The 20,487-nt window shown below is 47.4% G+C and overlaps 1 protein-coding gene across 1 annotated transcript; it reads left to right on the top strand.

Moving 5' to 3' along the window:
- Positions 1-1,960: 1,960 nt before the first annotated feature.
- LOC308679273 (reticulon-3-like) lies at positions 1,961-19,341 on the top strand. Its single transcript, XM_081346879.1, has 7 exons — positions 1,961-4,134; positions 8,495-8,702; positions 9,465-9,603; positions 10,884-10,953; positions 11,430-11,476; positions 16,363-16,421; positions 19,100-19,341. The coding sequence occupies exons 1-7, from the start codon at positions 2,208-2,210 to the stop codon at positions 19,143-19,145; spliced, it is 2,496 nt and encodes an 831-aa protein (XP_081203005.1). The 5' UTR covers positions 1,961-2,207; the 3' UTR covers positions 19,146-19,341.
- The last annotated feature ends 1,146 nt before the right edge of the window (positions 19,342-20,487 follow it).

The raw sequence follows: 20,487 nt of genomic DNA, 5'->3' as shown, positions 1-20,487 counted from the left end.
GATCAGTTAATTCTGCTGAAGGTCGTTCCCTATCAAGATAAGACTTTGACCCATCTAGCCTTCATTTAAACTGGTGGCATCAATTAGCCAGACATTGGACTTCTTGCCTGCAGAAGAACGTGTGTCCCTGCCAATCAAGGTTTCATACAAAGCCAAGGCCAATTTTGTCTGCCGCACTTAGAACCGTATTTGCAGATCTGGGACACCTTTTGCAGCAACCCATTCATCTTCTCCCTCCTTCTCACCCATTTATCCAGCATCCCAGATCTCGGCTTTGAGAAGGGCCACAACTTCACCAGACCTTTGATAAGAATTTGAGCATTCTTCTTGCCTGAGGTTTTATTTATTTATTTATTTATTTTTAAAAAAAATCTTAACAGAGCTGAAATCTTGCAAGACTGCAGAATTGGGTGAAAATTCTGGCCTCGTGGCATCGTTAGAGCTTAATTTTCTGTTTGGGAGGACAGCTGACGTGGTGGGCTTCAGGGAACCCTTGTCAATCACCAACAAAACATCTATATTTCTGCTTGTTACATGGCGAGATATTTAAGGCAACCCCTCCCCAGGATTTGGACTCTGCTCTTCAAATCTTTTTTTTAAAAAAAAAAAGCTTGGAGGTGGTAGGGGGTTTAACTTAGGAGCGTTCATTGTCTCTCTCTCTTTCTCCGTGCAAAATGTACGGTACTTCTGGGACAGACCCCTTCATTATCACGGCAGAAAGCACGATTTTTGAAAGCACAGGAGCTGCCTCTTTTAGCTGTTTTCGGCAGCTTGACGAATTGTTGAAAGCAAAATGCGTTGGCAAATAATCGGGTTTACCTTTAGGCTGAATTGCCTTGAGCAACTGTGACGCTGCCTGGCGTTTATCCTTTGCCCAGGCTTGTTCTGAGAGTTTACAGTTTGCAGGTGTGTTTCCAGTTTTCGGCTGTCCCAACACTAAACGCTTCATGTTCAACAACCCGCCAGTTCACCAGGTCCCTTATCTTTCAGGATCGTAGCCGGAAGAAATAATACAGGTAGTCAGGCCACAGTTCAGCCCAAAATTTCTCTTGCTAAGTGAGATGGTTGTTAAGTGAATTTTTGCCGCCTTTTACGACATTTCTTGCCACAGTTATTAAGGGAATCACCGCAGTCCTTAAGGTAGTAATGTGGTTGTTAAGTGAATCTGGCTTCCCCATTGCTTGTCAGAAGGTTGCAAAAGGGGAATCACATGACCCCGGGACACGGCAACCATCATACATATGAACCAGCCACCAAGCCTCTGAGTTTTGATCACATGACCATGGGGATGCCGCAACAGCCATAAGTGTGAAAAACAGTCATAAGTCACTTTTTCCCCAGCGTCGTCGTAACTTCGAACATTCACTAATGAACTGTGGTAAGTCGAGCACTATGCCTTAGGAGTAGCACAAGCTAGATGGGGTAGACCAGGGGTCTTCACACTGGGCCCTTTGATGACTTGTGGACTTCAACTCCCAGAATTCCTCGTGCCTGGTTGAGGAATACTGGGAGTAGTCCACAAGTCATCAAAGGGCCCAGTGTGAAGACCCCTGCTTGTGGACTTCAACTCCCAGAATTCCTCAGCCAGTGTGCCTGGCTGAGGAATTCTGGGAGTTGAAGTCCACAAGTCATCAAAGGGCCAAGTTTGAAGACCGACGGGGTAGAATCAAGTGTGATCGTAAATAGCCATAGAAATAAAGACACTGCGAGGTGAGACCCAGGTCATAGCATTCGTACAACGCCTAATCTTCATGCCCCCGACCAACCTTCTACAATCTGTGGAGGCATTTATTTGCGTTTGGGGGGGGCGGCTTCTGTTCACCTGCCCAGCATGACCTGTTCGTTTGCCTTTCTCTCTCTGGCTGACTTAAGCTTCCGTGAAATCTAATGTTGGTCCCTTTTTTATGTTGACGTGGATGGCAGCTTCCCGACAAAGCTCCCGTCCGCCCGGTGATGGGCTGATGATGCATGCGCGCAGAATTTGGTAGGGTAGAATTGTGGCTTTCGTTTTCTTACGAGCATGTTGCCTGCTTGATTGTGGAATTTTGTCACGAGATCCTGTATGCGCATCTCTCTCTCCCTCTCCACTCTCTCTCTCTCTCTCTCCCCCCATTTAAGTCGGGGAGTCTTGTTTGGCAAGGTTCAGCTTGCTGGATGCAGTTCCTTTCTCCTCTGTGTCTTCTCTTCCATCAGCTGGAGTTTATTTAATGCATTCTGGGAATCAGAGGGAAGCCAGCAGCAAACCTACCCTCTCCGAAGACGAACAGGAGGCCTTGGAAGGGCCAAAACAAGGAGGCATCCAAGGGACCAATGACGGCTCAAGAATAGAGACCATTTCGGTGGGATCTCCTCGCCTAATGGAATTGCCCTTTTCTGCCGGATCCAAAATGCACAGCCGTGGCCCCGTCACGGAAGCGGCTTCTCCACGGGAGAGCGAGTTCAAAGGAGCTGGTCCGCCGGAGGATCAGACTGATCTGAACGGATGCAAGCCAAACGAAGAACGAGCTTCCAACGGCCGCTGCAAATTCGCACTGTTGGCCAACTCGGAAGATGAACCCGAGCAGGTTCCCGCTGAGAAGCTCAAGGCACATTCCAACGCGTCTTCCGGGGAGGCCGTTGAGCCCCCCGTGGAAAAAGATTCTCCCGAATCTCCCTTTGAGGTCATTGCTGACAAGCTGGAATTTGATAAGGAATTCAGAGATGTTGTGAGCAGCAGCTCCAAGGACATCGGGAGCAACTGGGTGATCCACGGCGAAAGGGAGCAGTTGACCGACATTCCAGAAGATCGCATTTGTGAGTTCCAGGCCAAGCCACGTAGCAGTGGCCGGCTTCCTTCGGGACCAGGGCTCTCTCGCCAGTCCTCGGGCACGACTGCGGCCCTGGAGGAAGTCTCCAAGTGTGTCCGTGAAATGCACAGCTTCACCAACGAGCTGCTGAACTGGGACTTGATTCCCAAGGACCTGGAAGGCAAGACAGATGACGTTATCAGCTCAGGCTTTAAGGCCTTGCCCACCGAAAAGAGCGGCGGCGTTCCAGAACCCACGGTGAGCCCTAGCGGTCGGGAAGCCAGCAAAGCTTCTGCTCCTCATCAACCCGTGACGATCAGCCTCCACCAAAAAGGCAAGCCATCTCTACAAGTAGACAAGAAACAAGCCATGGTTGGCCAAGGCGTAGCTGTGGTGAAAAGTGCCCCTCCGGAAGCCGTCCCAATGAAAGCCGAGCCTTCTTGGCCAAATCCATGCTTGCCTGAAACAGCCGATGCCGACAGCTCTGGAGAATCCGACGACACGGTCATAGAAGATGCTCCAGCCGCCCTTGCCTTCCCGAATAAGGCTGTGGTGGAGAATTGCCAGAGCTTCTCCAAAGTCACCAGCTCCTCTGAAGCAGAAATTGTGTATATAGATGAGGAGGAGGAAGAGGAGGTCTCTGATGAGCTTCTGGAAGACCAAATGGCTTTGGAAAGCCGTTGGAGATTCACCGACGAGTTCAAAGCAACCCAGGCTGAGCCTCATGCGGCTAGGCAGCGACCGTCTGCCACGTCCGGAGAACCTGGCCTCAGTGCACCTTCTAAAGCCAAGCGGGTGTCAGATGCCGGGGAGCTGGAGGTACCAAGGAAGACTGCCAAGGCCGGGGGCCTTTTGAGAAATACCCCTTTGGACAGCGTCCGAGGGGCGGTGTGCCCAGACGGGCTGGGCACGGAGAGCTTTATGGACTTCATGAAGGAGTGCTTAAATTCCAAGGGGGCTGAATCCACCGAAGAGGCTGTGGAGATGTTCTCGGAGGCAGAGCTGAAGGCCGCCCGTTCCCAGCAGCCCCCCCAAGCAAAGCCAGACTTTGAACAGGAGCGCCTCACCATCACGGTGCTCCGAGAGGCCGGGAGGAAGGCTGAGACGGAGAGACCCACGCGATTCTCGCCCCCCAGAGGGAGGCCTTCTGGACAGTACTCTGAGGTCCCGCCTGAGGCCACAGCATCTGCTCCAAAGTCGGCCTTGGAGAAGAGACCCCTGTGCCTCGAGCAGGCCGTCGACGTGACGCTGGTTCCCGCCAGCGTCGGCCTTGGGAAAACATCCGGGCCTCTTCCTCCCGAGGCGTCTGTGCTACACACCGTTACAAAATTACTGGCTGAATTCTCAGGTAACCCCACGGGGAAGGTCATGGCGTGGCTTGCATGTGGCTTCCCGCGTAACCGTGGATATTGTATTGTTGATTTCCGCTGGGATGACAGTGGCTGCTTGGCTAGGCTTGTATCTTCTTATTCGTAAAATCCGGCAATCGCTTGCTGCTCTTCATATATCGTCAGCACTCCTGCAAAGTTCCAGTCTGTTTGTCTGATTAATTTTACGATTTTTCGGAAAAGACGTTTGTCAGGAAGAAAGGGGGGGGGGGAAAGTCCTTTTGCTTTGTAAAAATATGTTCCCGTTTATCAGTTTAAAACTTCCTTGCATCACGGTCTCGTTAAGCTTTTGGCTTCTAAATTGAAATTCTTTTAAGGTAGTAGTAAGTATTAAGAGAGCATATGCCTCCAGAAATCACTTTTTAAGATTTTTGAGAAGAGGCTAGCTAGACAGTCATTTGTCTGAGATGGTGTAGGTTCTCCTACTTAAGCGGTGGGCTGGACTAGAAGACCTCCAAGGTCCCTTTCCAGCTCTATTCTATTCTAACTATATATTTTTTTCCCCTCTACTTAATTCCCAAATGAAGGCAACTCGCCAAGTATCTTTTGTTCTTTTGGAATTTCTCTCTTAAGCTGTAAATTAGTTGTATCCCAAAGTGTTTAAGAACTTGAGGCTTCTGCAGGTCGTATCCGTAAAGGCTACGTAACTATTGTGGGGGCACCTTTATATTTCCTTAGCTCTTTGTCAGGCGCAAAAAGACCAGATCTACGTGCAAAAGAATGAAAGACAGAATTAAACCGATTCATTGCTAAAAGCCTGTGTGCAGGAGTCTTCTCCAGTAACAATCAGCATCTGCTTGGAGTTAGATAAGGCTGAATGGAGTACAATGGAATACGATACTTAGTCCGCTTACGGCTATGTAGGGGATTCTAGGCTGATTCCTCTTTTGACTCCTCCTCCAGTTTCTGCCGTTCCTCCTGCAGCTCCCGAGCTATTCAATGCACAGCCGAGTGCCAGAAACTCAATTCTTGAAATCTCCTCAAAAGGACTGACTATCCGGAGTTCAAGAGGGTGATCTCTCCTGATCTCTTCCTGTTCCGGAGAGAATTTCATCAGCCAGATCCTGCCGCCTGGCTGGCAGTTTCGCCACCGTTCTTTCCCCACTCGTGAAATGCTCACAGAGACATAGGCCCTCACCAAGATCAGTCACTAAGTGAGAACTCTCTAGACAAGAAGTGCCGGTAATCCTCAAGTTAAGACCACTTGCTTGGTGACCGTTAACAGTGGACCCCAAAAGCCACTTACAACCTGATTTTGAAGTTTATGATGGCTCTACACAAACACACACACACACACACACACACACACACACAGAGTCACTTGTGACTGCAATTTTTGATGCTTTTTGCCAATTTCTGGTGTCTCGGGTTTTTTTTTCCCCCAGCAAAAAAATGCCCATTAGGTAAAACGGATTCGCTTAATGATTCGCTTAGGGACTACAATGACTTACGACCGCAATTTTGGGCCAACAGTGGCTGTAAGTGGAGGACGGCCCGCGACGTATGGTGGAATAGCACTTCACAACTGCACCCTGTAAACTATTACCGGTGAATTTGCAACTTATTTTTTTTTAATCCAGTGAATAGTTCCGATAATCAAGGAAATTCAAAGAGCTGGTTGTGAAGGTAACCCAGTCTATTAGGATTGGGGGGGGGGATTGAGTCTTTCAAGACTTGAGGGGCTCTGACAGAGAATAGAGGGGGTGATGTATTCCTGAGGGGAGGACAATAAGTAATGGGGGGAAGTTCATTTAAAAAGAGGTCCAATCAAGAGAAATTTTCTTGACAGGGAGAACAATCAGTGGAATGGGTTGCGTCCAGAGGTTGTGGGTGGGTGCTCCATCACTGGAGGCTTTTAAGAAGAGATTGGACAGCCGTTTGTCTGAAATGGAATAGGGTCTCCTGCCTGAGCAGGGGGTTGGACTAGATGACCTCCAAGGTCCCTTCCAACTCTTGTTATTCTGCTATCCCTCCCTTCCTTCCTTCCTGACTCCCTCACTCACTGGGGGGGTTTTAAGAAGAGATTGGACAGCCACCTGTCCGAGATGGTATAAGGACTCCTGCCTTGAGCAGGGGGTTGGACTAGATGACCTCCAAGGTCCCTTCCAACTCTTGTTATTCTGCTATCCCTCCCTTCCTTCCTTCCTGACTCCCTCACTCACTGGGGGGGTTTTAAGAAGAGATTGGACAGCCACCTGTCCGAGATGGTATAAGGACTCCTGCCTTGAGCAGGGGGTTGGACTAGATGACCTCCAAGGTCCCTTCCAACTCTGTTCTTGTGTTATCCTGCTCTTCTTTTTTTCCTTCCTTGCTTCCTCCCTCCCTCCCTGCCTTCCCCATCCCTGGAGGTTTTCAAGAAGAGATTGGACAGCCGTTTCTCTGAAATGGTGTAAGGCCGTGGTGGCGAACCTATGGCACGCGTCCCACAGGTGGCAAGGCAGAGCCCTCTCTGCGGGCACATGCGCCATCGCCCCAGCCCTAGGCCTTCAGCTGGCTTCTATAAAACCTTTTTGCTTTAGGCCTCCATGCAAAAAACAGAAAAAGGTTCCAATCAATCAATTTCAACTTCTCGCAGGGAAAAAAAAAAGATCTCGCAAAGTTGGAATTGATTGAACTTTTTCGTCCCACCCAGTCTGCCGTTACCACCGCAGCCACGCTCACCCAATGGGCCACGCCCACCCGGTACCTGACGATACCTAAGTGGGTTTTGGGTTGCAGTTTGGGCCCTCGGCCTCTAAAAGGTTCGCCATCGCTGCTATAAGGACTCCTGTCTTGGGCAAGGTGGGGGGGGGGGTTGGACCAGAAGACCTAAAAGTTTCCTCCCAGCCCTACAACTCTTATGTTCTATTATTATTATTATTATTATTATTATTATTATTATTATTATTATTATTATTATTATTATTATTATTATTATTATTATTATTAATTTTGGCGGTGGGGAGAGCCATCGTGGGATTTTGCATCACTGTCCAAATTGTGCGAGAAAAGAGAGTTGGAGGGGGGGGGGTTTATTATGGCTTTCTGACCCTGGAGCTAAACATAACAACAGAATCTAGCAAAACCAAAATTTTTGTTTCTGTATGTTCCCACCTAGTACCCTGAGGATCTGCCACGCTGTGTGTGTGTGTGTGTGTGTGTGTGTGTGTGTGTGTGTGTTTTAGGCGGGGCAGGGTGTAAAAGAAAAGAGAGATGTTTGATATCCAGAAAAAAAAATGTGGGCTGAATTTTGGGAGATTGCATCTTTAGCAATTCCAGTTAGAGATAGAGAGGATGCGCGCGCACACACACACACACACACACACACACACACACACACACACCTTTGTAGGTCAGGGAGCCCCGAAAGGATGTGCTTTTTATAAACTTATTCTTGGCCAGCTGCCTGTGGCCCATGTTCCCCCTCAAGGGGGAGTGGAATCCCCCCCCATCCAAACAGAGGAAGCTTTGTGTTGAGTTATAAATGCTGCTTCTGTGCTGCTCAGATGGGTTTGGATGCCTTTTTTTTCTGGGGTGGGGGTGGGGGGACATTGGCTGGGGCTAGCCCCACATGCTTTTCTGCGTGCAAAGAGTTTCTCCAGATCGGTGACGTAGACGGGAGCCCCAGCGTTCAGTAGCGCAGGATAGTTTTTGAGTGGCAACAAGGAATGGTCCTTGACTTAACAACCTTTCATTTAGTGACTGCTTGAAGTTACCAAGGCACTGCAAGACGCGACTTAACGGCCGTGTTTCGCACTCGCAGCATCCCTGCTCACGGGATCAAAATTCGCCCGCTCGGCAGAGGGGCGCGCGCGCTTACAAACGAGTCCCGGCGTCTAGGCGCAACGTTGGTTAAGCGGGCTTTGCCCCGTTTTGCGACCTTTCTTGCCCCCGTTGCTAAGCGAATCGGAGCGGTCGTTAAGTCAGTCGCACGGTCGTTAAGTGACTCTGGCTTCACCGTGGACTTTGCTCGTCGGAAGGTCGCCCAAGGGGACACCGCGACCGTCACAAGTACGAGTCAATCGCCAAGCGTCTGAATCTTGATCACGTGGCCTTTGGGATCCTGCCCCAGCCGTTAAGTGCGAAAAACAGCCATCGGCCACTTTTTATTTTTCCGCTGCTGCTGCGAATTTGGTCACTAAGCGAACTGTTGTAAGTCGAGGACTACCTGTGATGGTTATTTATTTTGACTTATTTTCCAATCTAGACGCTGCTCATCTCGCTGGGTGTCCCCTGCAGGGCCGATGCGTTCAGTTTCGCGGTGGGTCCTCCGTCTTTTCCTTGCGGCGTTTCTGATCCTCCGCTCACGGCCGGCCTCCCCTCTTCTCCCTTTCTCCACAGTGCGAGATCTGGTCTTCTGGAGGGATGTCAAGAAGTCGGGCGCCGTCTTCAGCACCACCCTGATCTTACTGCTGTCCCTGGCTGCCTTCAGCGTCATCAGCGTCGTCTCGTACCTCATCCTGGCCCTCCTGTCGGTCACCATCTGCTTCCGGGTCTACAAATCCGTCATCCAAGCTGTGCAGAAATCCGAAGAAGGCCATCCCTTCAAGTGAGCGGGCTTGGGTTGGCTTCTGCTCTTCTGCCCTCGGTTGTCCCTCTGTGAAATGGGCACATCCCTACCAAGCCAGACCAGAGCGTATTAAAAGTATATTTATGGGGCACTATAAAGAATAGCCTAGTTTGCTGTAATGCAGTGTTTCTCGACCTCAGCAACTTTTAAGGTGGGTGGACTTCATCTCCCAGAATTCCCCAGCCAGCCCTGGGGAATTCTGGGAGATGAAATCCACAAGTCTTAAAATTACCAATTTGGAGAAGCTACCGTGTTTCAGAGTAGGGCTGTCTTGAATTTGAAGTTTTTGCTATGCCTCAGAAGATAGCCACAATCTTCTGAGGCATTAGCAAAAACTTCAAATTCAAGATCTCTGCACAGGTAATCCTCTACTTAGGACCATAGTGGAGCCTGCCCATTACGGCCATAAAGCAGGTCTGGATTTTAGGACATTTTGGGGTGTGTGGTTAAATGAATCACCCTGCCCATTGAGCGATTCCTGTCTGCTCCAGGAAGTATAAAAACGGCTTTTCGGCAAAAATGTAAACAGTGGCGCCGTGATCAGAGGATGTTGCAAACAAGCCATAAATGTAGGCCAGTCGCCGAGGACCCCAAATCTGAGCATAGAGGGGGCGGCCATGGGAAGTCCAGATCTGGGTTGTAAGTTTGGGGGAGTTGTCCGTCATAGCTCCGATCGGTCGTAAGCCGAAAGCTCCCTGCCTTTCCTTAGCTGTGACACTCTGCCCTTTCCCTCCTCCTCAGGGCCTATCTTGACATGGACGTCACCCTCTCCTCCGAGACTTTCCATCACTACGTCAGCTCCAGCCTGGACCACGTCAATCGCATCCTGAAAGCCATCTTGCGTCTCTTCCTGGTGGAAGACCTGGTGGACTCACTGAAGGTCAGCGCAAGGCCTGACCCTGGCATTTGGGTCCACGGGGTGCTGAAATGCAAAACTTTGCCCTGGGGGTGGGAAGCAAGACAAGGGACTTCTGTTCCCCACTCTCTAGGGCGGGGGTCCCCAACCCCCCCGGTCCAGGCCGCGGCATGCCAGCAACCGATCCGCACAAGCAAGCAAAACCCCATCCGCGAGACGCAGGCAGCACACAAAACCACGCACCCTCCGGTCCGTGGAAAAACCTCTCTCCACGGAACCGGTCCCTGGTGCCCCAAAGATTGGGGACCTCTGCTCTATGGGGGAGAGAGACTGGCCGGCTTCCCACCCCACTTCCTAAACAGTTATGGGGCTGGTTGAGTTTGGGCTTCAGGTTGAAATGTGTAATTATTGGGTACATTAAAATTATTTTGCATTAAGCAGCCTCAAAAGGTAAGCCGCCGGTGACCCTGTAGCGCTGGCTCCTCTTTTCTCAGAGGAGAAGGGGGTGCCACCACCCCTATCTGTCAGAGGAGTGATAGCCTAGTGGTTAAAGATGCTGGTCACCCGGAAGCTTGAGAGTTTGAGACCCGGGCGCCGTGTAACGGACTGAGCTCTGGTTCCTGCCTCGACTGCCACTCACCCATTGGTTCAAAAGCAGGCAAAACGCAAGTAGATAAATAGATGCAAAGTGGGACTCAGTGGGTTAGGACGCTGAGCTTGTCGATCAGAAGGTCGGCAGTTTGGTGGGTCGAATCCCGAGTGCCGCGTAACAGTGAGCACCCGTTACTCGTCCCAGCTTCTGCCAACCTAGCAGTTCGAAAGCACGTAAAAATGCAAGTAGAAAAATAGGGACCACTACGGTGGGAAGGTAACAGCGTTCCGTGCGCCTTTGGCGTCCAGTCATGCCGGCCACATGACCACGGAGACGTCCTCGGACAAGCGCTGACTCTTCGGCTTTGAAACCGAGATGAGCACCGGCCCCTAGAGTCGGAAACGACTAGCACGCACGTGCGGGGGAACCTTTACCTTTTAAATAGGTCCGACCGGTGGGAAAGTAACAGCCTTTGAGGTACCTTTGGCATGTAGTCATGCCGGCCACATGACCACGGAAGCCTCTTCGGACAAACTCTTGCTCCCCTGGGAGATGAGCACTGTTCCCTTGACTGGACAGGGGAAAATTTTTATCTTTGCCCCCTTCTATCAGAGAGATTTCTCTGACCCAGTTTTGCTTGACGGTGCCTCCGGGTGCCACCTTCCTGCCCTCCCACTCTTGCTAACTCTGCCCTGCCCTGTTTGGTCTGCAGCTTGCGGTCGTCATGTGGCTGATGACGTACGTCGGGGCCATTTTTAATGGGATCACCCTCCTCATCCTCGGTAAGTTGCAAGCAGAGATACAGATGGAAGCATTGACGGCTCCCCAGGGACCAGGCAGGTGGCCAAGTCCCCTAGCTCCCTCCATTTGGTTGAAGCACAGTTTCCCGGTTCTTTCACCTTCATTTAGGTCAGGGGTCTTCAAACGTGGCCCTTTTATGACTTGTGGACTTCAACTCCCAGAATTCCTCAGCCAGGCACGCCTTCTGAGGAATTCTGGGAGTTGAAGTCCACAAGCAGTAACTGGGCCCTTTTATGACTTGTGGACCAGAATTCCTCAGGCAGGCATGCTGGCTGAGGAATTCTGGGAGTTGAAGTCCACGAGTCATAAAAGGGCCACCACGCTTGAAGACCCCTGATTTAGGTATTAGTTTTATATCCCAACCTTCGCAGACTGATTGGCCCCACAACCTCTCCAGCGTCAAGCTTCACCCCTTTTGATCTATAATGCCCCTCTTTTTTTTTCCTTCCTTTTTTAGGGGAATTGTTGGCTTTCAGCATGCCGGTCGTTTATGAGAAATATAAGGTGGGTAGTTTCAGTCCCAAGAATTCTGGTCAAGCCATTCGGAAATAATAATAGGATGTGTGTCTCCCAGGATGGCTGAAATAATGGGATTTTGGAGAAAGTCGGTAGCTTGACAATGTTAGGGTTAGGTCACCATGAGCTCAGAGAGCAAAATGGACATTGCCAACAAACTTGGAGTTCTTGGGTCTGGTTAGGAGGGCACTGACTTTTCTAGGCTGCCCTATCTATGTTTCCTGGTAAAATACATGGGAAAATCCCATTGGAGGAAAATTCCACTTAGGGTTAGGTCACCATGGACTCATAGAGCAAAATGGACATCGCCAACAAACTCGGAGTTCTTGGGTCTGGTTAGGAGGGCACTGACTTTTCTAGGCTGCCCTATCTATGTTTCCTGGTAAAATACATGGGAAAATCCCATTGGAGGAAAATTCCACTTAGGGTTAGGGTTAGGTCACCATGGACTCATAGAGCAAAATGGACATTGCTAACAAACTCTGAGTTCTTGGGTATGGTTAGGAGGGCGCTAACTTTTCTAGGCTGCCCTATCTATGTTTCCTGGTAAAATACATGGGAAAATCCCATTGGAGGAAAATTCCACTTAGGGTTAGGTCACCATGGACTCATAGAGCAAAATGGACATTGCCAACAAACTTGGAGTTCTTGGGTCTGGTTAGGAGGGCATTGACTTTTCTAGGCTGCCCTATCTATGTTTCCTGGTAAAATACATGGGAAAATCCCATTGGAGGAAAATTCCACTTAGGGTTAGGTCACCATGGACTCATAGAGCAAAAAGAGGGAGGTCTGACTCCTGAGCTCAGGCTGATCTATTTTAATGCCAGGTCTGTTGTGAATAAAGCTCCCCTCATCCATGACTTGATCGAGGAGGAAGGCGCAGACCTGGCATGCATCACGGAAACCTGGCTGGGCCCAGAGGGAGGGGTCCCTCTGACTGATTTATCCCCCCCAGGTTTCCGTGTGCTACATCAACCTCGAGCTCAGGGTAGGGGAGGTGGCGTGGCGATCGTTATCAGAGAGACCCTCCATCCGCGGGAGGCCACTGCCCCTCAGATAGACGGATGTGAATCCCTCCTCTTAAGGTGGGGTCCTGGTGGTCAGTTGGGCCTACTTCTGGTATACCTCTCTCCAAGCTGCACAGCAACGGTTCTACCCAAGCTACCTGACGCCATCTCAGGATTGGCGGTCAAATTTCCAAAGCTTATGGTACTGGGAGATTTTAATCTACCTTCCCTGGGCAGTGCATCAGAAGTGGCCCGAGAGTTCATGGCCTCCATGACGGCCATGGACCTTACTCAAATTACTCAGGACCCAACTCACGAGGGAGGAAACATGCCGGATCTAATTTTTGTCTCTGGGCAGTGGCTAAATGGGATGGGTGGGGTTACTCCAACATCACAACCCCTTTCATGGACAGACCACTACCTCCTGCGGTTGGGCCTCCGTCACGTCACCCCCCGATGTCAGGAAGCGGAACCGACCAGGTGGTTCCGCCCCAGGCGCCTGATGGACCCAGATAAATTCCAGATGGCGCTTGGACCGATTCCCACCTCCCTCTCCCACAACCCGGTCGAGTCCTTAGTTAATGCCTGGCAACAGGCTGCTTCGGAGGCGCTCGACCGCGTTGTCCCTTTGCGGCCTCTGACCCGGCGCAAGTCCCGACTCGCTCCTTGGTTCTCCAAGGACCTGCGGGAGATGAAGCGCCAGAGAAGGGGCCTAGAGAGCATTTGGAGAGCCAGTCGGTCCGAGTCTGACCGAACACAGTTAAGATCCTTTTCTAGATCCTATCTTGTGGCAATGAGGGTGGCAAAGCACGCCTACTTCACCACCCTCATTGCGTCCGCAGATAATCGCCCGGCCGCCCTATTTAGAGTGGTCCGCTCCCTTTTAAGTCAAGAGACGGGAGAGGACCCCCTACATGGACGGGCTGAGGAATTTAGTAAATATCTGGTGGACAAAATTGCTCAGATTCGGGCTGGTCTGGACTCTGACTGGGCAGTATCTAACGAGAGGAAAACGATGAAGTTGGCCAAGTACATTTGGGAAGAGTTCGATCCTGTGACTCCGGATGAAGTGGACAAGATCATGGGGAAACTAAGTGCCGCCACATGTTTGTTGGACCCGTGTCCCTCCTGGCTAGTCTATGCTTCTCGGGAGGTTACACGAGGCTGGCTCCTAGCAGTTATCAATGCCTCACTGAGTGAAGGGTACTTCCCTGCTGCCTTGAAAGAGGCGGTGGTAAGGCCCCTCCTCAAGAAACCGGCACTGGACCCAGCTGTTTTAAACAACTTCCGTCCTGTCTCCAACCTTCGCTTCCTTGCGAAGGTCGTTGAGAGCGTGGTGGCACGACAGCTCCCTTTGAACCTGGAGGAAGCTGAATATCTAGATCCGTACCAATCGGGTTTCAGACCGGGGCACAGCACGGAGACGGCATTGGTCGCGCTGGTGAATGATCTCTGGCGGGCCCGAGATAGAGGTTATTCTTCTGTCCTGGTCCTATTAGATCTATCAGCGGCTTTTGATACCATCGACCATGGTATCTTACTGCGTCGTCTTGAGGGGCTGGGAGTGGGAGGCACCGTTCTACGTTGGTTCTCCTCCTACCTCTCGGACCGTTCGCAGACGGTGTTGGCAGGAGGGCAGAGGTCAAGCCCTAGGCCTCTTAATTGTGGAGTGCCTCAGGGTTCGGTGCTCTCGCCCCTCCTGTTCAACATCTATATGAAGCCGCTGGGAGAGATCATCCGTAGCTTCGGGGTGAAATATCATCAATATGCTGATGATACCCAGCTATTCATCTCCACCCCGAACCAACCCAGTGATGCCCTCGATGTGATGTCCCGTTGTCTGGAAGCGGTACAGATTTGGATGGGAGAAAACAGGCTTCGACTCAACCCGGCCAAGACTGAGTGGCTGTACATACCGTCATCTCGTTTAGTCCAAGAGGTTCCATCTCTGACTATAGGAGGAGAGATGTTACCTCCCATTGATAAAGCACGCAATCTGGGCGTCCTCCTAGATTCACGACTCAGTTTTGAAGATCACATCGGAACCGTGGCTAGGGGGGCATTTGCCCAGATTCGTCTTATATACCAATTACGCCCCTTTTTGGACCGAGATGCCCTACGTACAGTCACCCACGCACTCGTTACCTCCCGTATTGATTACTGTAATGCTCTCTACATGGGGCTGCCCTTAAAGACCACCCGGAGGCTTCAGCTGGTGCAGAATGCAGCTGCGCGGGTTGTGATGGGAGCTTCCCGATACTCCCATATTACACCCCTCCTGCGGGAGCTGCATTGGCTACCAGTTGCCCTCCGGGTGAGATTTAAGGTGCTGGTACTTACCTTTAAAGCCCTACATGGCTTAGGTCCGGGATACTTGCAGGACCATCTGCTGCCGGGAACAAATTCCCATCGTCCAGTACGCTCACACAGAGAAGGCCTCCTCAGGGTACCGTCAGCTAGGCAATGTCGGCTGGCGACCCCCAGGGGGAGGGCCTTCTCTGTGGGAGCACCAACCCTATGGAATCAGCTTCCCCCTGAGCTTCGGATAGCCCAAAACCTCCAATCCTTTCGCCGCGGCCTCAAAACACACCTGTTCCACCAAGCTGACCTAGACTGACAGGCATCTTAATTAATTTATATTTAGTATTTTTAATTCATTTTTAAATTCTCTAATTTTTTATTGCACTGATGTTCTCAATTTCATTTATCTTGATTTATGCACTTATTATATGTTTTATTGTGAGCCGCCCTGAGTCCTTCAGGAGATAGGGCGGGATATAAATCCCATCAATAAATAAATAAATAAATAAAATGGACATCGCCAACAAACTCGGAGTTCTTGGGTCTGGTTAGGAGGGCGCTAACTTTTCTAGGCTGCCCTATCTATGTTTCCTGGTAAAATACATGGGAAAATCCCATTGGAGGAAAATTCCACTTAGGGTTAGGGTTAGGTCACCATGGACTCATAGAGCAAAATGGACATTGCTAACAAACTCGGAGTTCTTGGGTATGGTTAGGAGGGCGCTAACTTTTCTAGGCTGCCCTATCTATGTTTCCTGGTAAAATACATGGGAAAATCCCATTGGAGGAAAATTCCACTTAGGGTTAGGGTTAGGTCACCATGAACTCATAGAGCAAAATGGACATCGCCAACAAACTCTGAGTTCTTGGGTATGGTTAGGAGGGCGCTAACTTTTCTAGGCTGCCCTATCTATGTTTCCTGGTAAAATACATGGGAAAATCCCATTGGAAGATAATAGGACTTGGGCATTTTCCAGCTTTTTTCCCTAGTATAAAACGGGAAACCAGAAAGTGCCCACAGTTGGGAATCGCTGGTCTAAGAGGAGACGGAATCGGGTTATTCAAAGAAATGAGTGGTATAATGAAATATGGAATATGGCAATAAATGATATTAAGAACAGAAATTAAATTTTAAAAAGGGATGGTTAAAGTAAATAATTATAACAAAATATGGGAGGATTTTATAAAATCTAGTGTAGGTGGAAGGCAAAGGGAATAAACCTACTCAGGAATACATGCTGTTTTGGAGGGGATAAGGGCACAATTGAAATATATTGCATATTGTTAGTTGTTATACGAGAAGAAATGTAGGTAATAAAAATGGGTCTCCAGGTGGGGTGGTTGCGCTGTAATATTTGTATTTTTATATTGTTTTTATTTAGACTTATATGTATTACGTTTGTATTATTTGTGTTTGAATTAAGAAAGAAAAAAAAAAGAATCGCTGGTCTGAGAGGATGGGGTAACAGACCAGAGTTACGGATGGAGACGTATAAATTTGATAATGTATCTTTGTATCCTTGACTGTCTTTCCGTTGCTTTCATCCTGTCGCTTTTGGTTCTCAGACTCAGATCGACCATTATGTCGGGATCATCCGGGATCAAGTCAAATCTGCCGTCACAAAGTGAGTCGCCATTTTGGGCATTCTCCGAGGAAATGACAAGGCTTGGGCATGGCGTTGGGAGACACTTCCCCCCCCCACACACACACACTGCCTGCTCCTCAAAATTGGGCGGAAGTGGCTCAGCAATGCTTAGGGGGCCTGTCCGAGGACCACCATCCCCCTTGGCAATGTGAGAAGGCCATTGGCCAAAGTTGAGGTAGTTGGGCTTCACGGAGGGAGGGAGGGAGGAAGGAAGGAAGGAAGGAAGGAAAGAAGGGAAAGAGAAAGGAAGGGAGGGAGGGAGGGATGGAAGAAAGAAAAGAGGGAGGGAAAAGAAAAATGAGAAGGAAGGAAGGGGAAAGGGATAGATGGGAGGGAAAGAAGGTAGGTAGTTAGGTAGGTAGGTAGGTAGGTAGATAGATAGATAGATAGATAGATAGATAGATAGATAGATAGATAGATAGATAGATAGATAGATAGATAGATAGATGACAGACAGACAGATAGAGATGGATGGGATAGATAGATAGATAGATAGATAGATAGATAGATAGATAGATAGATAGATAGATAGATAGATAGATAGATAGATAGATAGATAGATAGATAATAGATAGAGATGGATGGGATAGATAGAGATGGATGGGATAGATGATAGATAGATAGATAGATAGATAGATAGATAGATAGATAGATAGATAGATAGATAGATAGATAGATAGATAGATAGATAGATAGATAGATAGATGATAGATAGATAGATAGATAGATAGATAGATAGATAGATGACAGACAGATAGAGATGGATGGGATAGATAGATAGATAGATAGATAGATAGATAGATAGATAGATAGATAGATAGATAGATAGATAGATAGATAGATAGATAGATAGATAATAGATAGATAGAGATGGATGGGATAGATAGAGATGGATGGGATAGATGATAGATAGATAGATAGATAGATAGATAGATAGATAGATAGATAGATAGATAGATAGATAGATAGATAGATAGATAGATAGATGACAGACAGACAGACAGATAGAGATGGATGGGATAGATAGATAGATAGATAGATAGATAGATAGATAGATGACAGACAGACAGATAGAGATGGATGGGATAGATAGATAGATAGATAGATAGATAGATAGATAGATAGATAGATAGATAGATAGATAGATAATAGATAGATAGAGATGGATGGGATAGATAGAGATGGATGGGATAGATGATAGATAGATAGATAGATAGATAGATAGATAGATAGATAGATAGATAGATAGATAGATAGATAGATGATAGATAGATAGATAGATAGATAGATAGATAGATAGATAGATAGATAGATAGATAGATAGATGACAGACAGACAGATAGAGATGGATGGGATAGATAGATAGATAGATAGATAGATAGATAGATAGATAGATAGATAGATAGATAGATAGATAGATAATAGATAGATAGAGATGGATGGGATAGATAGAGATGGATGGGATAGATGATAGATAGATAGATGATAGATAGATAGATAGATAGATAGATAGATAGATAGATAGATAGATAGATAGATAGATAGATAGATAGATAGATAGATGACAGACAGACAGACAGATAGAGATGGATGGGATAGATAGATAGATAGATAGATAGATAGATAGATAGATAGATAGATAGATAGATAATAGATAGATAGAGATGGATGGGATAGATAGAGATGGATGGGATAGATGATAGATAGATAGATAGATAGATAGATAGATGATAGATAGATAGATAGATAGATAGATAGATAGATAGATAGATAGATGACAGACAGATAGAGATGGATGGGATAGATAGATAGATAGATAGATAGATAGATAGATAGATAGATAGATAGATAGATAGATAGATAGATAGATAATAGATAGAGATGGATGGGATAGATAGAGATGGATGGGATAGATGATAGATAGATAGATAGATGATAGATAGATAGATAGATAGATAGATAGATAGATAGATAGATAGATAGATAGATAGATGACAGACAGACAGACAGATAGAGATGGATGGGATAGATAGATAGATAGATAGATAGATAGATAGATAATAGATAGATAGAGATGGATGGGATAGATAGAGATGGATGGGATAGATGATAGATAGATAGATAGATAGATAGATAGATAGATAGATAGATAGATAGATAGATAGATAGATAGATAGATAGATAGATGATAGATAGATAGATAGATAGATAGATAGATAGATAGATAGAAAGAAGAGATAGAAGAGATAGATAGATAGAGATAGAGATAAAGACAAATAGGTAGGTAGGTGGTTGGGTTGGAGGGAAGGAAGGAAAGGAAAGGAAGAAAATAAATAAATTTCACTTTGCTGGACAATCAAAAATTGTAGCCTCCACATTTGACAGATCTTAAATACGGAACCTCTAAAAAATAATTCAGGGATTTTTATGGATACTAAAAATGCTCCAAGGGGTATTAAGCTTCCTCCCCCCCCCCTTCTGTTTTAACTTTTATCTTTCTCCCTCCCCCCCCCCTTCCCTGGGCTGCTCAGCGGCTCTGAGGAGAAAATTCTGGGTGCCCCTCCTCTCACGTTTTAGCCTCTCCAAAGGCCAGCTAAGGCTGGTTCCCGAGCCTCCCTCCTTAGCGTGCTTCTTCCTTCCTTCCTCTCTTCCCCCAGGATCCAAGCAAAGCTGCCCGGCCCGGTGAAGAAAAAGCCCGAATGACCACCTTCGCCAGCCACGAAGACCCAGCCGGCCGTTCACTGACATCCACACCACCCAACAAAAATATCCCCCTTGTGTCATGGCTATAATCACTGTTACTCGTATCTATGAAGGAACTTGCCAAGTCAGCTTGATGTCTGCGTTCCAAGCTTACCGATTGTGTTTTATTATTATTATATTGTTGTTATTATTATTATTAATTATTATTATTATTATTATTCGTTCCCTTTCCCCTCTTCCCCAAAGCCGAAAACCCTGAGTTCAGAATGCACTGGAATAATCATGAACTGGTTATTGGTAGGGTTTTGTTGTTTTTTTTTTAACTTGAAAAGAAGGGACGGGGGGGGGGGCTTTGAAAAAAGAGCACTGTCCAAGTGGGGAGGGGGCAGTCGTTGGAGGGAAACACTCCCCCCGCCACCCAGGCCCTCCAAAGCAAGGGCTGCCTTGTCAAGAGGAGGGTCCTCAGGTTTCCCCCAAAGGTGAGAAACCCCCTCGGTTGAAAGGATCCTTCACCAACCCAAGCGTTTTCTCCTTCGCTGCCCTCCCTCCCTCGTAAAACGTGGGGTTTTCAATTTGTGGGGAGGGGGGGCATAGGATCTGCTGCACCAGGTTCGCGGCTTCCCTAACTTTCCCCAGATGAGATGCTCTCGATTATAAGGAAATTTTGGACAGCCTTTCCCCCCCCTTCCTTCACACATCCCCCCTCACCCCCAAAATAGAAATAGAGTGGTGTGTGTGTGTGTAATTCTGCATCCATCCTGACTCTTTGCTCTCCCTCTCTCTTAGCTCATCCTCCGTTTTTCTTCCTTCTCTCCCAGACACCCCCTGCCTGAATATATATATATATATATATATATATATATACACACACACACATATACACTGCTCAAAAAAATAAAAGGAACACAAGATAAGACATCCTACTATTAAATACAGTACATTGTGTTGTTTAAGTGTTCCATTTATTTATTTTTGAGCAGTATATATTGAGAATATATACATACACACACACACACACATTTGTTTTCGTAGATTTTCACAGGTACAGGTATACCCGAATACGCCAAGACACCCCCCCCCACACACACACACATATACTGCTCAAAAAAAGGGAACACAAGACATCCTACTATTAAATACAATACATTGTGTTGTTTAAGTGTTCCCTTTATTTTTTGAGCAGTATATACACACACAGAGAGACAGATTTATATACATATATATATATATATATATATATATATATATATATATATATATATATATATATATATATATATATATATATATATATATATATATATATATATATATATATATATATATATATATATATATATAT

The sequence above is a fragment of the Vipera berus genome, assembly GCF_964194415.1.
Source record: "Vipera berus genome assembly, contig: HAP1_SCAFFOLD_98, whole genome shotgun sequence".
NCBI lineage: Eukaryota > Metazoa > Chordata > Lepidosauria > Squamata > Viperidae > Vipera > Vipera berus.
Note: the sequence above shows the minus strand (reverse complement) of the source record. Positions and strands in the feature narration are given on the sequence as shown.

Bases quoted from the DNA above. Each gene is read 5' to 3' on its own strand.
- LOC308679273 (XM_081346879.1), top strand. From the start codon at position 2,208: ATGCATTCTGGGAATCAGAGGGAAGCCAGCAGCAAACCTACCCTCTCC. The intron at 9,604-10,883 runs GTCAGCGCAAGG...TTTGGTCTGCAG, and splicing joins ACCTGGTGGACTCACTGAAG to CTTGCGGTCGTCATGTGGCT. The intron at 16,422-19,099 runs GTGAGTCGCCAT...CTCTTCCCCCAG, and splicing joins GTCAAATCTGCCGTCACAAA to GATCCAAGCAAAGCTGCCCG.